At 40.5% G+C, this 16,151-nt stretch overlaps 2 protein-coding genes across 8 annotated transcripts in view; one reads left to right on the forward strand and one right to left on the reverse strand.

The window, feature by feature from the left end:
* Positions 1-355: 355 nt before the first annotated feature.
* LOC135492245 (transcription initiation factor TFIID subunit 11-like) lies at positions 356-2,354 on the reverse strand. Its single transcript, XM_064778579.1, has 4 exons — positions 1,633-2,354; positions 1,272-1,359; positions 1,030-1,126; positions 356-854 (listed from the first exon to the last, which is right to left on the reverse strand). Exons 1-4 carry the CDS (start codon positions 2,085-2,087, stop codon positions 721-723), a joined length of 774 nt encoding a protein of 257 aa, XP_064634649.1. The 5' UTR covers positions 2,088-2,354; the 3' UTR covers positions 356-720.
* Positions 2,355-2,451: 97 nt separating this feature from the next.
* LOC135492042 (serine/threonine-protein kinase 38-like) overlaps positions 2,452-16,151 on the forward strand; it is a 33,064-nt gene continuing 19,364 nt past the window's right edge. The window contains exons 1-3 of one of the 7 annotated variants that reach the window (XM_064778142.1): positions 9,800-9,922; positions 10,295-10,806; positions 11,151-11,290. In XM_064778142.1, coding sequence (XP_064634212.1) covers positions 10,717-10,806; positions 11,151-11,290 — 230 coding nt within the window. In that variant the 5' untranslated portion in view covers positions 9,800-9,922; positions 10,295-10,716. The other 6 variants (XM_064778148.1, XM_064778145.1, XM_064778144.1 and 3 more) reach the window with 6 other exon arrangements.

Consider the following 16,151-nt stretch of genomic DNA (forward strand, 5'->3'; position numbering starts at 1 on the left):
TCAACTCCCACCGTCTTAGTCAATGAAATACAACATCCTTTTAATAGGACATAAAAAGGCAAGGTTCCTTTGTATTTGGTGCCAGGTCAAGGTTCCCCTAGAGTCCAAATGGCATCTGTTGGACTCTTCCTGCTTGTTTGGGAACAGAGTCTAGGCTCATTGCATCTTCAGCACTAGCAGACAATCCTAGCATCCTCTTCCCACCAAGATAATATTCCACAAAAGTCCACTTGCTGGTCCTGGTTTGGAGTCACTACTTATCCCAAAGCAGATTTGAGGACAAAGGAACAACCATAATGCCAGGGCAGGACCACTTTAGCTCAGAATATTAACTGACCAACTAAAAGAAGACAAATTCTCAAGCACTTGACGTTTATTAGTTACATATGTACACACTATTCAAACTTGTCTGACATAGCCAACTCTTATGTCCCCAACCAGCACAGACTTTGCCTCCTTTTTCATTGAGCCAGTGCTCCCATCAGCCTGACAATCAACACTGAACTTGATGTGACCCTTAAACCATGGGCTGCATTCCACCTGAATCTAGGAAGCTTAACATAAAAGGACTGAGGTCATGAATAACAGTTTTCTGGACAAATCTATCAGTCCCTTGCTACTGGTCACATCCCAAAACCTGTGTTCAACACATGCACAAACATGTGTTCGCACAAAGCACAAACATTTCAATTTAACCCAAAAGCTTTCCAGTCACAACCATCATGAAAATCTAAACTTCTTCTGGTGTTTATTGTTTGTGATTGCACCCTGAGCTTTCAGTTTGCGCACTGCCTCGCGTACATGCTTTGGCCGAAGGGGTCCTGTCTCGTTGTTCTTTGAACAGACATCTAAAGCTGGTAAAGAAAGAAAGAGAAAAATAAGTTTTAGAAGCCAATTGAAAAGAAGAAATCTTGTAGGAAACTTAGTATTCTTGAACATGGATGATGACAAAATCCTAAACTTAGTCAATTTTCAGAAAATTCATTGCAGTTGCAAAGATCTTTGAGACCAAAACGATGTCATTCTTACCTTCTTCTACAATTTCTCCAACGAAGACCTTGGCAATTCCAGACATGGCAATGACGACATTCTGTGAGATGGCTGAACCAGTTATAGACTGCATCAACTGAAAGATTCAAGAAATTTATAGGTTTGATCACTTTTAAGGCAGTTTTCATCGCTGTTTAGGCCTATTGTTTCTAGTCAAAATGAAGGCAAGAGGAGGCAAAAGAAAGATTGTACTGAAAGGAAATATTCTGGCATATTCTTACCCTTTTAACAGCAGCTTTTGGAAAAGCAGCTCTCCTGTACATTTCATATCGATTCAACTGTTCTTCTGAGAAGTGGGACACCAGAAGCCTGAAAAGATTGGATGTCCGACGGTAAATATCAGGGGTTCTCAAATATGAAATTGCTAGTATGACTAGGAGTCCTAGTAGGAGTACAGCTCTGGACACTTATTTTTCCTAAAGAGTGACCACTCAGGACAGTCTCAGGAGAGGACTTGAGATTTCAAGATTAGGGCTTTGCTCCAGGCCGGAGATATTCATTTGACTGTGAGGCATTTAAGAGTATATTACTATGAGGGAAATGACACCAGATTTGCATCCCTCTCATCTCTTGGAAACTTACTGCATCTTTTTCCTCTCTTCTTCTTGTTTTTCTCGTCTGCTTTTTGCGTGCGACTCTCCATCACCAGCCTCATCACTCGGACCCTGACTCGGAGTACGAGTCTTTCCTTTCTCACTTTTGGTGGGTGACTTATGTCCTTTTTCTGGACTTTCATCCGATTTAGTTGGCGTTCGCCGATCAATGTCGTCGCGGTCTTTTTCTCGAGATGACGATGTTGATGGGCTTGCCTCTGCATGTGAAGTCTCAGATGTTGATGTGTATTCAACCTTACGGACTTTGTTGGCTGGGGAATACCCATCATCAGTCATTGACATGGACATAGAATCATCATTTACTTCAGAAGCAGACGAAAAAGAAGCCGACATATTCATTTGTTCAGGAGATTCACAATTTTCGTCATTTATTCGAGTATCAGTATGTTTCCTTGAATTTTCTAATGGATCAGATGAATCCATCTTTGTTGAACTCTGTACTTAGCAACTGTAACACTCAGTTAGATGCTCGACTTGGGCAAAATCCGAAGAATATGTGACAAAAATTCTGAAATCTGCCAAAATCTGTGAATTTTGTTTACCCGGAAATGGGCGCGACGGTACAGACGGAAGTGATTTTTCTCCTTAATTATTTGTGAGTTTTAATTTCACCGTATATCAGTTTATAGGAATCATAGTGGGAGAGTCATTGGGTTTTTTAATCAATTCATGAATGTATATTTGATGAAAAAGAAACGGCCCCTTGAATGCGTGAAATCGCGTGAATGCTGAAAAGAATTAGTTCTTCGAGCCTCATTCCCGGTTCACATTAATACGCGTAAAATTCTAACTCAATCTTCAGCCTAATTGCAAACTAATTCATAAGCCAAAGCTCGCTTTCTTCAATCTATAAGCCATGTTCTAATTAACTGTTGTTCATAATGGTGTAATTACACTTGAAAAACACAGAATTACTCTACTTGCGGATGTGCACTTTTTCTTTGAAGTGCGTGCTAACAGCTGATGGAAAAGGTTGTCCACAACATTGAAATTTTGAGCATTTGTGTCAGATGTTTTCACTGAATCTGTTATAAGTCAGAGATTTTGAAGAAAGAAGAAAAAGGCGAAGGTAAGATCAGTGTTTTGGCCTCACATTTAGCACTCCGATTTGCCCGAAATAAATGAGGAAACTTGAAAATATGGTAAATTCCAGAAAGTGCCAAGTCAAGTATAAAGTAGTCAAAGTCTGTCATCTTCAGATCTGAGACATGTGAGACAGGCCCTAAATCATGGGAAAATGTGCTCTGATCTGCCTACAGTACATCATGACATAGGCCTACCATACTTTCTATTCTGCTGGGTGTAGGCCTACTGTGCCCGATTTGCGTATTTTCATTCAGATTTATTCATGAATGTTATCTAATAAAAATATCTTTTTTTGCGTCGGGTATGTCTTCGTTTCTTTTCTTTCTGCCCCCTGGCCCTGCCTGGTTAGACGTGTTAGAGAATTTGTTTTTGGGGAAATACTATTCATAGTGAAATCCAAGTAGAAGGTTCCACTCTTTGTGGTATGACTACGACCGTGCATTCCATGATAGTAATTCAGAGTACCTACCATGATAGCGGTAGGCATCAACAAAGAAAATGTAGCGATCCAACTTGGCACTGAAACATAAACAGTGACATTGAATAGTCGACATCGTACCGCGACCAGTCGGCGGTGGCTGCTTAGAGCAAAAAAACCCAAATACCGAAACCATGAACAAGAGACCAGCTGATATGCGACCACACAGGCTAGGCTAGGCTGAGTAATGACCTGTAACCTGGCTGCTCTCTTTGAATTGGCTGTTCTGATTGACAACCGGAGAGCCTTTCATCATAAGATCGGAAATGACCACATCTTGACAGTTCGTTTGTCTGATTTATGTCAAGAATGTGATATACTGACATGAATCGAAATAAAGAACATATATTTCAATTGTAACATCAAATGAAGTTTGGTGTTGACAGGTTGTGAATGTGAGAAAAATCTGTGAGAAATTGACCGTTCGGTGGACAAATGACGTGGCAGAGGTGGTTGTTAATTGGTCTTGGAAATGGTTAATGACAAGAGATGGTGAATCGGAAAGGACCAATCTGGCCCTTGGTACCTGTTCTCAGTGTCCAGATTCGTAAAGTCATTTGAGTTTGGGGGCATACACGATATAGTCGGCCAAAAATGTTCAGTTCTTTATTCAATGAGCTCTTGGGCTTAATCTCCCATCCAAGGAAGGAACAAATATGGGTTTGCTTCCCAAGTACAGTGCTGTATGGTGCTGCCACCTTTAAGTCAGATATTTCTGCAAAGCAAGTGCCTTTGTTGTTTATCTCAGTCAAGTGCATTTCATGCATGGAATTAGACAATCTGATGTACTAATTCTCCTACATTTGTACATGTACATACAAAACAGCTAACACTTTTAACCCTTTGTGGTTTATTAATCTCTATCACTATTCGGATCACACTAGCGCCCCCCCCCCCCCCCAAGTATATTTGATCATTTTGGATGTCTTGCAATTTTCACATCTTATTTGATATTGCCTAGATTCCGCCTGCGTAATCAGCAATTCTCGAAACTTTAAGTCATATCTATCGTTCAATTTTAACACTAACCAGCCCTGGTTATTATTCATTCATGAATTAAATGAACACACATGTAGTTTGTATGGGCCTGTAAACATTTGAGATGCATGTTACAATTTATTCGTTACTATGCAGATATTCATATGGCAGGTCTGGGGCTCAGCATTGCCTCGGGCAGAATCGCTCCATTGCTTGATATAATTCGACTATTCAATGAGTGATAATACGGTGCTTCGGTTTACGTGCACATTGGAAGATTTGGAATATGTGATTGGGAAATTAAGAATAGCGTTTTTTGAAGTGCATCGGGGATGTCACTTTCCTGCTGCTGTTATAGATGTACAGTAAGTGAATATACTCTTGTTTCATCAATCTAAGATCAGTTCTGAATAGTCAAGCTGGATATTATTTTAAAGCACATTACTTTGAAGTAATGTTACTTTGATATTATGCACATGTTCAATTTACAATGTAGATAGACAACGCTATGGTCTGGCGTTGTGCCCTGCTACAATCAACATGGAGCTGTCAATTGAGGGAGGTTTTACTGCACTTCATGTCACTAGGCAAGTATACTATGTAGAATGAGTCAGGGTGGCGGCCCTTACGATAATGATAGGACAAAGCTGTACATATCTGAAATCAGCTGATCAATCCAATGCGATTCATAAATGAAGAGTCCACAGTTAGCCATGTCAACAAGCTAAATAATTAACCTCCATTATTTATCCATATTTCATGTGCACCAATCGGAGCAAGATTGCCATGGTTGTGATAAAATATCACAGACTATTAAAATAAAGTGCTGTTCATATTGATATGGGGTATGCTACAATAACGATTGTTGGCTAGCAGGTTGCTGTGGTTTATTTTGATATCCGATGGAGCACGGCATTTCATTCACTGATTCAGTATATATTCTTTTTGATTTTGAGGAGAATTTATGATTCTGTCCCCAGGTTTTAGAAAAGGCCAGTAAGGCATAGCGGTTTTTCATTCATTGTTATTATTTCAAGACATGTCACGTGGCAAGGATTGTCATATTTTGGTCCGAGTGTCTTCATTTTAATCGATGCGGATATGCGAGATTCCTCTTATCTGGTGTCAATGGCTGAATTCTATATCGCTAATTCTATATTGACTTGATTTTCCGACAAAGTTTATTGCCATGCCACCTGTTACAATACATTGACTGATCAATTCATTGGACTGTGTGTTTATCAATATCGTGGTTCTGTACGTCAGTGTCCGGCGTTGTTAGGGCGGGTCTTGGGTTGGCTTTATATTAAAAGGCTTCGCATTTACTCACTGGCAGCTGGAGTGTGTTCATATTGGCCAGCAGGAGAGTGGTTGATGGTGAATGATGGACAATCAGTCGTTCTGAGGCGGACATGAAGGCTTTGCACTTCACTTGGATCCTAGACGGGCTTTGCTATTAGAAGCTTACACGCTGATGTGTATGCACTGACTGGTTTGTGGTCTTTTCTGAGATCAATTTTATCAATATGTGAAAATCTGTCAATATTCTTCAGGATATTAGAGCTCTATATTATTTGTACTGGGTGTCAGGTTGCCCTTTATGAAGAACTTTTCTGTGGTCGAACTCTTCAGTATCTGCCCACTCCATTAGTTTTATCCATATCGATACATTCTGTCACCTTGTAATGTGGCTTGCAGTCTGTGGGGCGATTGGCTATGTGAACACCGGAGCTGTATGCACGCATGAGTGATGCACAATCAACAACTTTGAATTCAATGAATCTTCAGCTTACATGTATAAGGTACCGTTGTTGTCATTGATTCAGACCGAGTGCTGTCCCAGATTATTCTCCGATAAGAACCTGCTGAAGTGCCTGACATGACCTTTGCATTTGAAATAGTATACAGTTGTTGGATTGAAACTTCAAACGACCTACAAAATATACTTGGATGGATAAGGCATTTGATTATAGTCACATGATTACATGTACTTGTACAAAAAAAGAAGATTATAAAGATTATAAACACAACTGTCATGTGGCCTAACGCCCATTCATTGATGACGGGTATGAGGTAGATAAGCATACATTAGACATACTGCTCATCGGTGTTATTCAATGTAATATCTAGTCGGGTGTTTATTCTAGTGATGAGTTCAAAATTCTCAGAGGATTGTGGATTATTCTGTGGATTTCCTAGTCTTCCATATATGATGAAAACTGAAACGAATGGATGGGTCAGGCACATGCTATCAAACAACTGAAGGTAGGTTGTATTATATGGGCCATTAAATTCTATTTTGCATGACTGTAGAATCTTGACACATGTAGTTGAAAAGCAAGTAGCCTACCATTAAAATTTGAGGTATCTGATCTAGTGGACAATGTAGTATAGGACATCGCATGGTGGACACCTGTTCAAATGAAGGACACAAGGATGTCATTCATCAAACCTCCCACTCTGAACACCTCCAAGAACAGTTCATGTTGTCACTCCCTCGTCCCCAAGATGGTACATATGGTGGAACCCCACATAGTGGCCGTCTCGAGCATTGTGCTCACGTAGATGGGATGTCGGACATCGGTCAGTTTCACAGCTGAGAAAGACGTTCCTGCTTCATCTGTTTCATCTGCAGCCCTTACGATGGAAAATGGTGACGCTCCCATGCCTGACATGCTGATCAGTTGAACTCTGATTTGTGATCTTTACAAGGGTACAATGTACACTGTCTTCGGGATACTGAGTTGTTTGTTTAAGGGTGTCAGGGAGGGGGTTTTACATGTACTGTGCTGCTCCTATTATATGGTTCTAAACCATTGTGTATTAAAGCAGTCTACATTAACATACATACATGGTATGATTGCATTTCATTATTGATTATTCATAAATCATGCAGTTGGAGCTGCTTCATTGACAACAGAAGACCACTCTGAGGAAGTTGATGCTCTTTCACATATATATATGTACAGCATGGCAAACTGTTGACTTCAATTGAGTATTGATAAATTGCCGTACAACCATGTAGAATACATTTCCCAGCTTGCCAGGAATCAGACAGGCCTTGCAACTCTCCGAGCTGGCCTGTCCTGGGAACAGAGAGAGTAAGTCAGTAATGATACATACATGGACTTCTGCAAAGTCAATGCTAAAGACCAAGAGGAATGACTTCCAATAGTTTCTGTCCAATGTGCATTGTTTAGGATATCGATTTGCTTGGTGGAGAATCTATAAAATTGCTCTATTTCACAGTTTCCTAGCCTTTACTACGGCTTGGTGATTTATTAGAGTTGACAAGTCGCCATAATCTCGTATTCAGTTTGCAGGAGTGGAGCCACAGCTGTTGTCTGCTTGGGAATATTGAATGAGGGTTTCCCTGGCTCTAGTCTTTCATGATTATGGACTATGCCATACTGCTATGATTGATCAGTCCACCGTCTTTTTCTGACAACTTTGCTGCCCGGAATATGGAGTTCTTCCCTGAGTTCCAACAGTAAATGACAAGGTGAATCATTCAAATAAGGTGCACTGCATAGTTGCAGACGTCCTCCATGGAGAATGATAGTGGTATTCATCTGAAGTCATTGCCAACTTCCCTCATAAAAAGTTTTTTCAAAATGGATTGTGAAATGTCCCTAAGGTGTCAACGGCATACTGCATGTACTGCATTTGAAACTATTTAGAGTTGGTAAACATATTTGCATATCTGGTGATTTTGATTTACTGGCCCCGCCATGCACTCTCTATTCTAAGCCTATCGAATGCATGAATTGTTCCCTACACCAGAAGGTTAGTGGTGTGTTGCGGAAGTGTCCTGATGTCTATGTTGTGACAGAAATGTTGGTGACACATTCTCCTGCTCGCTGAGTTAAATACAGTCTTAGGTAAGTTTTTAAGAACAAGTAGAGCCCAAAATATGGAAATTTTCTGACACGAGGTGGCGCGTCTCCTAAAACAGGTTGTACTTGAAGATTTGGGTGTTCTTCCCACCCACAGGGAGCCTATTCCCCTTCCCCCTGGATCAAAAAGTTGAACATTGCCTTCAAGTGCATAGCTGCATCCTTTTTACATTATGACCAGGCATCCCTGTATAGTTCGATTTGATGCTTGCCATTAGGAGGAGCCTCTTAGCAGAGTGGTTAACACTGTTGGTAATGGGGCCTGGGTTCATTCCGGGGAGAACCCAGCATTGTATTTCTGGACGAACTAGCATAACTTGCAAGGAACTAAAATTCCTGGCTTTTCACATTCTCTGAATGAGATGTAAAAAAGAGACGTTTTTACACGATCTGTGCAGCGGACTGATTATGAAAAAAATTATATTTTCAAAGATTTGAAAATCGATAACACACATGTTGGCCTATCAATTATGTTTGAACAGATTTGTCATATTTTTATTCCGTCCTGTATTAAAGAATAAAAATCTAAATGGCGTACCTGGCACTAACTTGAACAGCCCATTTTGTTTGTGTATAAACGGTTCAGGTTTAAATGTAGGACTTTCATTGACTCGTGAACTTGTTTGGGCCAATATTTACTGATTTCATTTTTTAGGGTTATGCATTGTCCAATCGGTATTCTAATGTTATTTTTGATAGCCAAAATGACTCCCTAATCATGTCAGCAAAAGCTGTAGGACACGACGACTCATGCAGTGTATGCCCCACGAGGTGACAGGTACTAACATGTCGTCATGACCTGATCTACAATGTAAAATGTAGCAGCTCCACCCACACTTGAAACTCTAGTTCTTGAGAAATTTGAATGAAATCAATGAATTCTTCATGATAAACATTGATTAGTCTTGTTCCACTTCATGTATCTGGACTTGGTGTCTCGAAGTGCACCAAGGTCTGTCTTACAATTTGTCTATTTTTGGTCAAATCTGTCACCAATGATTCAAATTAAGACGTTTGAGTCAAAGTCTCCTGGGGACGGTGACCTTTTTGCTCTAATGACCTTGATGTTTGTATTTAGAACATTTGTGTGTGTAGGTCGGATCAAGGTCATTATTTGGTCAGATATAGTTCCAGTAGACCTGTGTTTCAAAATGTCAGGTCTAGGCCTATCAATCATGATTTCTCTTCAGTGGAGGAGTGTTATGTGTAGCCCTAGATTCAAGACTGTGGGTCAAATCATTTCTCATCAATTTTATCATTTTGGAAAACAGATCCTCTGGTGTGCTGCCCACTTTGGCAATAGTTCAACCATGGTTTGAGACTTCAGGCCGAGGGCGGAGTATCAAAAAGTGGGTGGAGCTGGGAAGGACGTCTTCTTTTGGGACATTGGTGGAAGTTTACGTCAATTCAATTTGACCCATTGTTTGTCTTCAATATTGACTGTTTTATCAGTACAATTAGACTAAAAGTATGCGAATCGAGTGCAAAATAAAAACAGTATTGATTCTGTGATGACACATAGATCAGATGTAGGCCTTCAGGTGGTTTTATCAAGACTTGTCATGGGTTTTTCTATCTCTGTTAATAATATACAATCCAACACTTGATAAATATGGGTCCGTGATAAACTATCAAGAAGTTGTCCTCACATCAGGTGAACACTGTGGACTTTACTTGATAAGACTTGGAATGGGATGCATTGTGCGGTCCTCGATCCGCCATATTGTTTCATAAAACGTTTTTGTTTTAGTTTTTTCGGTCTGGTGTTTCCACTCTAGAGTGTGGATCGCTGAGATTTCAATCAATGTTGTCTGCTCTTGGTAAAACATGTAGATAGTAATGTGTCTCGAGTCCAAGAGTACTTGATACAGTCGGAATATTTTCTCTTTTTATGATCCAGTTTGGTTACTTCAAAAGTGTACGAAAAGGATGAATTGATTCGGAAAAGTGTATTTCGTATTCGTACAAGGAAATTAATTTGCTGTGAATTCCATCTCAGAGTGTCCTGCATTGTAATTTGTTTCCATGTCTGGCCCTCATAAATTTCCTGTTTGAAATCTGATGAATTGTAAAATTCCATTCAATTCAACTCGTTTTAATGATCAAAATCACACTTCAGTACTTCACATTTTCATCAAGTGTTTTCCAGGGCATGTGGATTTTACTCAAAACTATTTTCATCTTTATCCTAGAATCAGGCCAAAGTCCTCTATGCTTCTTCCTCGTTTCCACATACATTACAAGACAGAAGGACTTCATGACAGGATTCTCAGAAAATTTCTTTAGGATTACATATAGCATATTGTTTGGTTTGTTTTGGAGTTGTCTCTGATGCTGTGACCATCTTCCCTGGTACTCTGGTGGTGCGATTATCAGTGGCAAGTTCTGCTAATGTTGTGGTACTAACTGCAGTTTTGGACTAAATTTGAGACACTGTACACATTGTTGTGACTGGTGCTGATGAAGTGACCTGCTGTTTCTCTGTCTTACCTATCACTGAATGCTGGCATTCGACCCATTGATCTGGTGCCAACTTGTAGAGCTCTCCATGGTGCTATCATTGACTTCATGCCTTTGATTTGGATACTTTCTTGTCTTGCTCAGTACATGGGCAATGTCTTCCATACTCAGAACAATCTTCAAATCGAAACAACATTTAGAGGTGACGAACAATGGCAGTGCCGCCTGCTCGGACAAGGACCAGGTAATTTGAATTGCTGAGCTGTGGACAGGTTCCTGCTCAACTCGCTATAGCCTAGGGCTAAATGAGACGATTGATTGCATGTTACATAATTGGAACACACTAGGAAATGTGTTGTCGGGTGAGTTGCCATCAAAGATGCCAATACTATTTGATCTTAGATATCTTACATATATTCCATCCATTCTGTCACCATTCCACGACCTCCAGCAACAGTGTGAATCGGTGTCCATCTTGTGACAAATGGAGCTGCCCCCCTGTGCTTACCCCCAGTCCTTAAGAAGCGAGTGTCAGAATTTGATTTTTTATTGCGAAAATTTACCATTGCTTCGTCTTTGTCTTTGCAGATTCGCCGACCCAAGATGGCTACTGTTGGTGAACAAGTCCATGTCAGCAGTCACACTGAGGACAAGGTGACTAAAGCCAAAGTCACCTTGGAGAATTACTACACCAACCTCTTGGCGCAGCACCAGGATAGGGAAAACAGGTTTGTAGGCCCCTACATCTTTTCTTGAATTGGCTGCATTGAGCACCAATAATACACCCAGATTTCCTTAGTCGTGTGCCCCAAGGTACCACTGACCAGGATGATGAGCTTTGGTTAATAAAACATAAAATTGTTTGTACGGAAGAAATCAGATACTTGCACTGCCTCCTAGTCCTATAAAGTTCCAGTTCATGTTTTCTGATCAAAAGTAGATGGATTTGATACTACAGTCAGGCACAGATGCCATATCATGCTATCCTCCTCTGTACCCAACCTGATCTCTTTCACCAATGACACAAGAGAAGAACTCTGGGAAATCTCATTGTTCTCATTGCCGATGGAGACCTTTTTCCTTGCAGCCAAATTGTCAAAGGTTACTATCATAAACAGAGAAGAATATGTTTCTTTTACAAGCAAGACTCCATCAACCCCTTTGGTGTTGGTGACATACCAGGGTTGGGAAGACCTGGAACATGTTGAAATATTTTTCATGTTCCTATCACAACAGAATTTAACACTGGGACATGCCCTCATGATGGAAGTTGTCCCATGCCTCAGGACATGGGCTCATTGTGGAATGTTTTCCTTTGTCAACTTTGTTGTGAAAGGAATGCCTGTTGGCTTATCTCATGGTTGTCGTGATAAAATCACACATCTTCCCTGAAGTGAAGGAAGTTTTGGAGCAGTTGTTTGATTTGTCAGCAGATTTCTAAAGATACTAAGATAATTAATTTGGTATGCAAGGTTTTGAAATGTTGTGTAGTAAGTCTATGGAAGGGTGGCAGTGACCCTTGCAGTCTAGAATAATCGCTACTGTGGATGCCTAACTTTGGGTCTTTCTCTCTCAGAATCTAGTTCTCATGTGCGGATATGCATCCAAACTTAATATACTTTTGCCTGTGGTGAAAGTATTGAACCTTGGCAGAAAGTGTCACAAAATAAATGAGAGTCGAGACTGTCCCAGTGGGGACGCCATGACATGTTCCAGGCCATGGGGTTTGATTATTAGCCCATTATAATCGTGTTTATGTTACTACTACTTGACCTCCGATATAAACCAGCACATTAAATTCTGAAATTCTTTTTCAATTGCATTATGTTTCATTAATTGAAGGTAGAATGCATTTGGGAAGAGTACGTGCCTCCTCATCCATTGCTGTAATTTACTTCTTAGCTTCATAATAGCTAGAATTAGGTAGGAACTCGACTGCAAGAAAATACACATATGTTGTGTGACAAACTCTGTTTGGAAATTTGGATTCTTTGTGGACGAGTTCTTTGTTAGTCCTGGATTGTCTCCAACTCTCCGTCTTCGTCTTCAAGTCCACATTCCATTGCCTCCAGGCCAGTTCTATCTCTCACACTCAAGGTTCTGCCATCAAAGTAATCATAAAGCTGGCATAGTACATGTACTTCTATTCCTGGCATCTCATTCACTTGGAGCTCAAGCCAACAGTATTGATCTTGGCACGCAAAATATATAATCAGCAGCCAGCAGTCATAAAGGTAGCCTGGCTAACTGCAGTGTGCTGCAGACATAACTGACCATATTGAACAGAAAGCACTCAAAGAAGGCCATCAAAGTCAGTCTGGTGGGCATTGTGGCACATGTTGTGTCTTATGAAAGTAAGGACATCAGATTTGTCCTGCAGAGTGATCGTTGCTTTACATGGAGGATTTTCAGCCTAGATGAGCACACTGGGTAATATTTGACATGAACTCAACATCAATCGAGTATGTGTTCATTCATCTCCCCATCCTGACGTTCACCTCAACCTTTCCGAACCAATATCTCCCAGGAACACGGCAAGCCATCCGCTATCTCCTAAATGAACCACAAGATACAATGTTCGGCTCGCCAAGGATAGCGACGCTACAGAACATTGGCATTCCAAACACGTTGACTGATTACCATGGGGCAAAGCGGCCGAGTGTTATGAATCAAAACATCATAATTAAGATTTCTCGGGCGGGCGTGAGAGGGCATATGTTGGTGTTTTATTCTCTTTATTAATCCAATCAAGGAATATTGAAGTGATGACAGGATGAAATGACACGGGCGTGTTAGGCTCAGAGATTGGTCGTTGATCAGAATTGGCGTGTTCCTGAGCCTTGGCAGCATGTACTTAGCTACGTACTTGATAAAAGATGAAGACAAGACACGGTGTTGGTTCATCACCAGTTGAGTATAGTGTCATTAGGAGAATTCAGGGGCAACTATAAACTATATCTTATAAAAAGTTGAGTGAGTGTACTAGAACATTAAGAGTATGTTATAAGGAGCATTGTACTGTCACAGGCTCAGAACAGTATGATTTGGGCTACACTTTTGCCCACGTTTATTGCCTGGAGTAAGCTCAACACATGCGATATCAAAATAAAAAGCAACATATTGCTCATCAACCATGATGCTCCAACCGACATCAATACCCATTAAACTGATAATGAATACACTTTCCACTTGAGCAATGATGGAGATATTAAGTTTGCGCCGATACAGACGGCAACTTGGGAAAAGACATTGAACAAATATCGGCTCCCAGAGTACTGTTTGCCAACTCAAATAACCTGTGTATGATCAGAGGAGGCTTTGGCTTAGAACTAAACCACATCTATACAAATTTCAAGGACAGTGATCAGTGTGCTGTTGAAACGAAGCGGAAATTGCTAGATGGTGGAATGGTAAAATGAAAGGCCTTGAAATTAGGGCTGTAGTGTAATTTGAAATGAAGGGTTTGGAATCGTCTTGAGTTAGTTCAATGAGAACTATACTTATACTCATGACTAAGTACGGTCAGTGGTGGTTTAAGTTGAGAACTAAACTGCCTTGGACAAATAGCCAATGTGCACTAGCAATTTCATGGTCTGTTGCAAAACTGAGCAGCCCAAGGTCTGGAGCGGCTTGTTAGATGAAATAGCCAAATACTTTTCCAATACATGTATGTTGTCTCTATTGCAGAAGTTCAGAGTAAGAAGTCGAGCCCTTTCTCTTTGTCAATCCTTTTAGACACGATGGAGTTAATTCAGGTAGAGATACCTGGTCCCCGGAGCAACTCTGCAACATGGTTGCTGTACTAAAAGCGGCAGTGGTAATTACATTGAACCGAAAGCCCCACATGTCTATCATGTTCATAACCACAGGAATGGCCATGTCAGTTGGTCTCAGCTCTCTTGCTTTACACCTCTCTGGTGTGTTATACAGCCTGGTCCATTCTACTTTATCATGTTATCCGACTGATTTAACCCATTCTGACTATCATGATACTGGAGTATTCATGAAATATGATGAGAAAACCTGCACAACATTGACAAAAAAACAAGTATGTTTGGTTTTGCAAAGACCACCCTTATCGTCCGATGATCCTTCTTGTTATTTTATCTCAAAGACTGATGAATAATGAATAAACCACAGGGAATTTATCTCGGTTTATAGTAAAGGTTCTGCGTCCATCTTGTTCATGGGAGGAAAAGAGGAGACACACTCTTATGTCTGATGCTCTCTCACCAGCTACAAATGTATGAGATATCTCCTGCTGCCATATAGTATATGAGCAATGAAAGATCTCTTCCATACCATCTTGAATTGAAGTGTTTGTCTTCCCCTTCACAGTTGTCACATGTTGCAGATTGCTCTCTCACTGACAAGCCTGTAGGGCAAAGTAAGAAGGGAACACTTCTTGGGGTTTGTGATCAAGGCTCACCACTTTTATAGCCTTGTGTTATTTTTGATGAAAAATGTTTTATACAGTGACCGTGAGAAAGAGAATGTGACTGTTTTCATGGTTACAAAAGAATGTTGAAAGACAAGCAGTTACAGCTTTTCTTTCAATCTGCAGTCAGTCACCATTGACCAGACAAGAAAATAGGAAGATTCCAGGTAGAGTCATCCAGCAGAAAAATGATGTTTATTGGACATGGAAAATTACAGTTGCAGTTTGCGATAATCTGCCACCAGAGGAGAGGATAAAGGGGCCTCAGAGGATTACAGGTGAAGTTTGGGGTTCCAACTTCAATCAGCCACCAGAAAATAACCTATATAGCCTGGGACGACTACGAGGCAGTTTGTCATTCCAAGCAATCGGCCACCAGAACAAAACCTTTTGGGCTTGGGAAGTATACAGGTGTAGTTTGTCATGCCAGTACTAATAGTTGGCCTCCAGAGACAAGCGTAAGAAGATTACAGATGCAGTTTGTCATCTCAATTGGCAGTCTAAAAAATGGCTGAAGATTGTTAGAGATATAATCCATAATTTATCAGCTTTGTCGTACTTCTGCTTGGCGCATGATAATTTGAGGTAATGGAATCTGTTATACTCCAGCGTCGTTGACAGTGGCATGCTGGCCGTGCTCAGGTGCAGGGGTGGTGGTGTGGTGAATTTGAATTGCTAAAACATATTGACCAGGAAGGGTTGCGTAAACTTTAAGGCATATGACCACAAATGTACTATCAGCTTGCAGGGAATATATTCTAGTTACCTCATCAACGCGATTGAATATTGTATCATACATTGACAACTGAGGAGCTTAACCTGATTTTTGGCGTATCCTTCCAGTGACAACTGTGTAGGCGTGCAACATGTGGGTTCGCTCTAAATCAAAAAAGCAAAACCAATATGTTGCATATCAATCTGTTAACTGGATGATTTCCCAACATTTATTGTTACTATTTGTTTTCCCTTCCCATCCGTAATTGTATTATCAGCACATGGCCTGTTCCAATAGCGATTAGGTTGATTGCAATGACTGATTTATGAGTCGTCACTGGTTTGATGCAACAGATGCTGGAAAATTCTGCTTTAGTACTGGCAGATATCACATGTTTTTCAGATAGAAATTTCTCTCCTCATTGCAATACTTAGTC

This window comes from Lineus longissimus, chromosome 8 (genome assembly GCF_910592395.1).
Source record: "Lineus longissimus chromosome 8, tnLinLong1.2, whole genome shotgun sequence".
Classification (NCBI taxonomy): domain Eukaryota; kingdom Metazoa; phylum Nemertea; class Pilidiophora; order Heteronemertea; family Lineidae; genus Lineus; species Lineus longissimus.

Excerpts from the sequence above, each read along its gene's own strand:
- LOC135492245 (XM_064778579.1), bottom strand. The coding sequence starts at position 2,087 with ATGGATTCATCTGATCCATTAGAAAATTCAAGGAAACATACTGATACT. Across the intron at positions 1,360-1,632 it reads GAAGAGAGGAAAAAGATGCA|GCTTCTGGTGTCCCACTTCT; the intron begins GTAAGTTTCCAA and ends CAATCTTTTCAG. Across the intron at positions 1,127-1,271 it reads CAAAAGCTGCTGTTAAAAGG|TTGATGCAGTCTATAACTGG; the intron begins GTAAGAATATGC and ends TGAATCTTTCAG.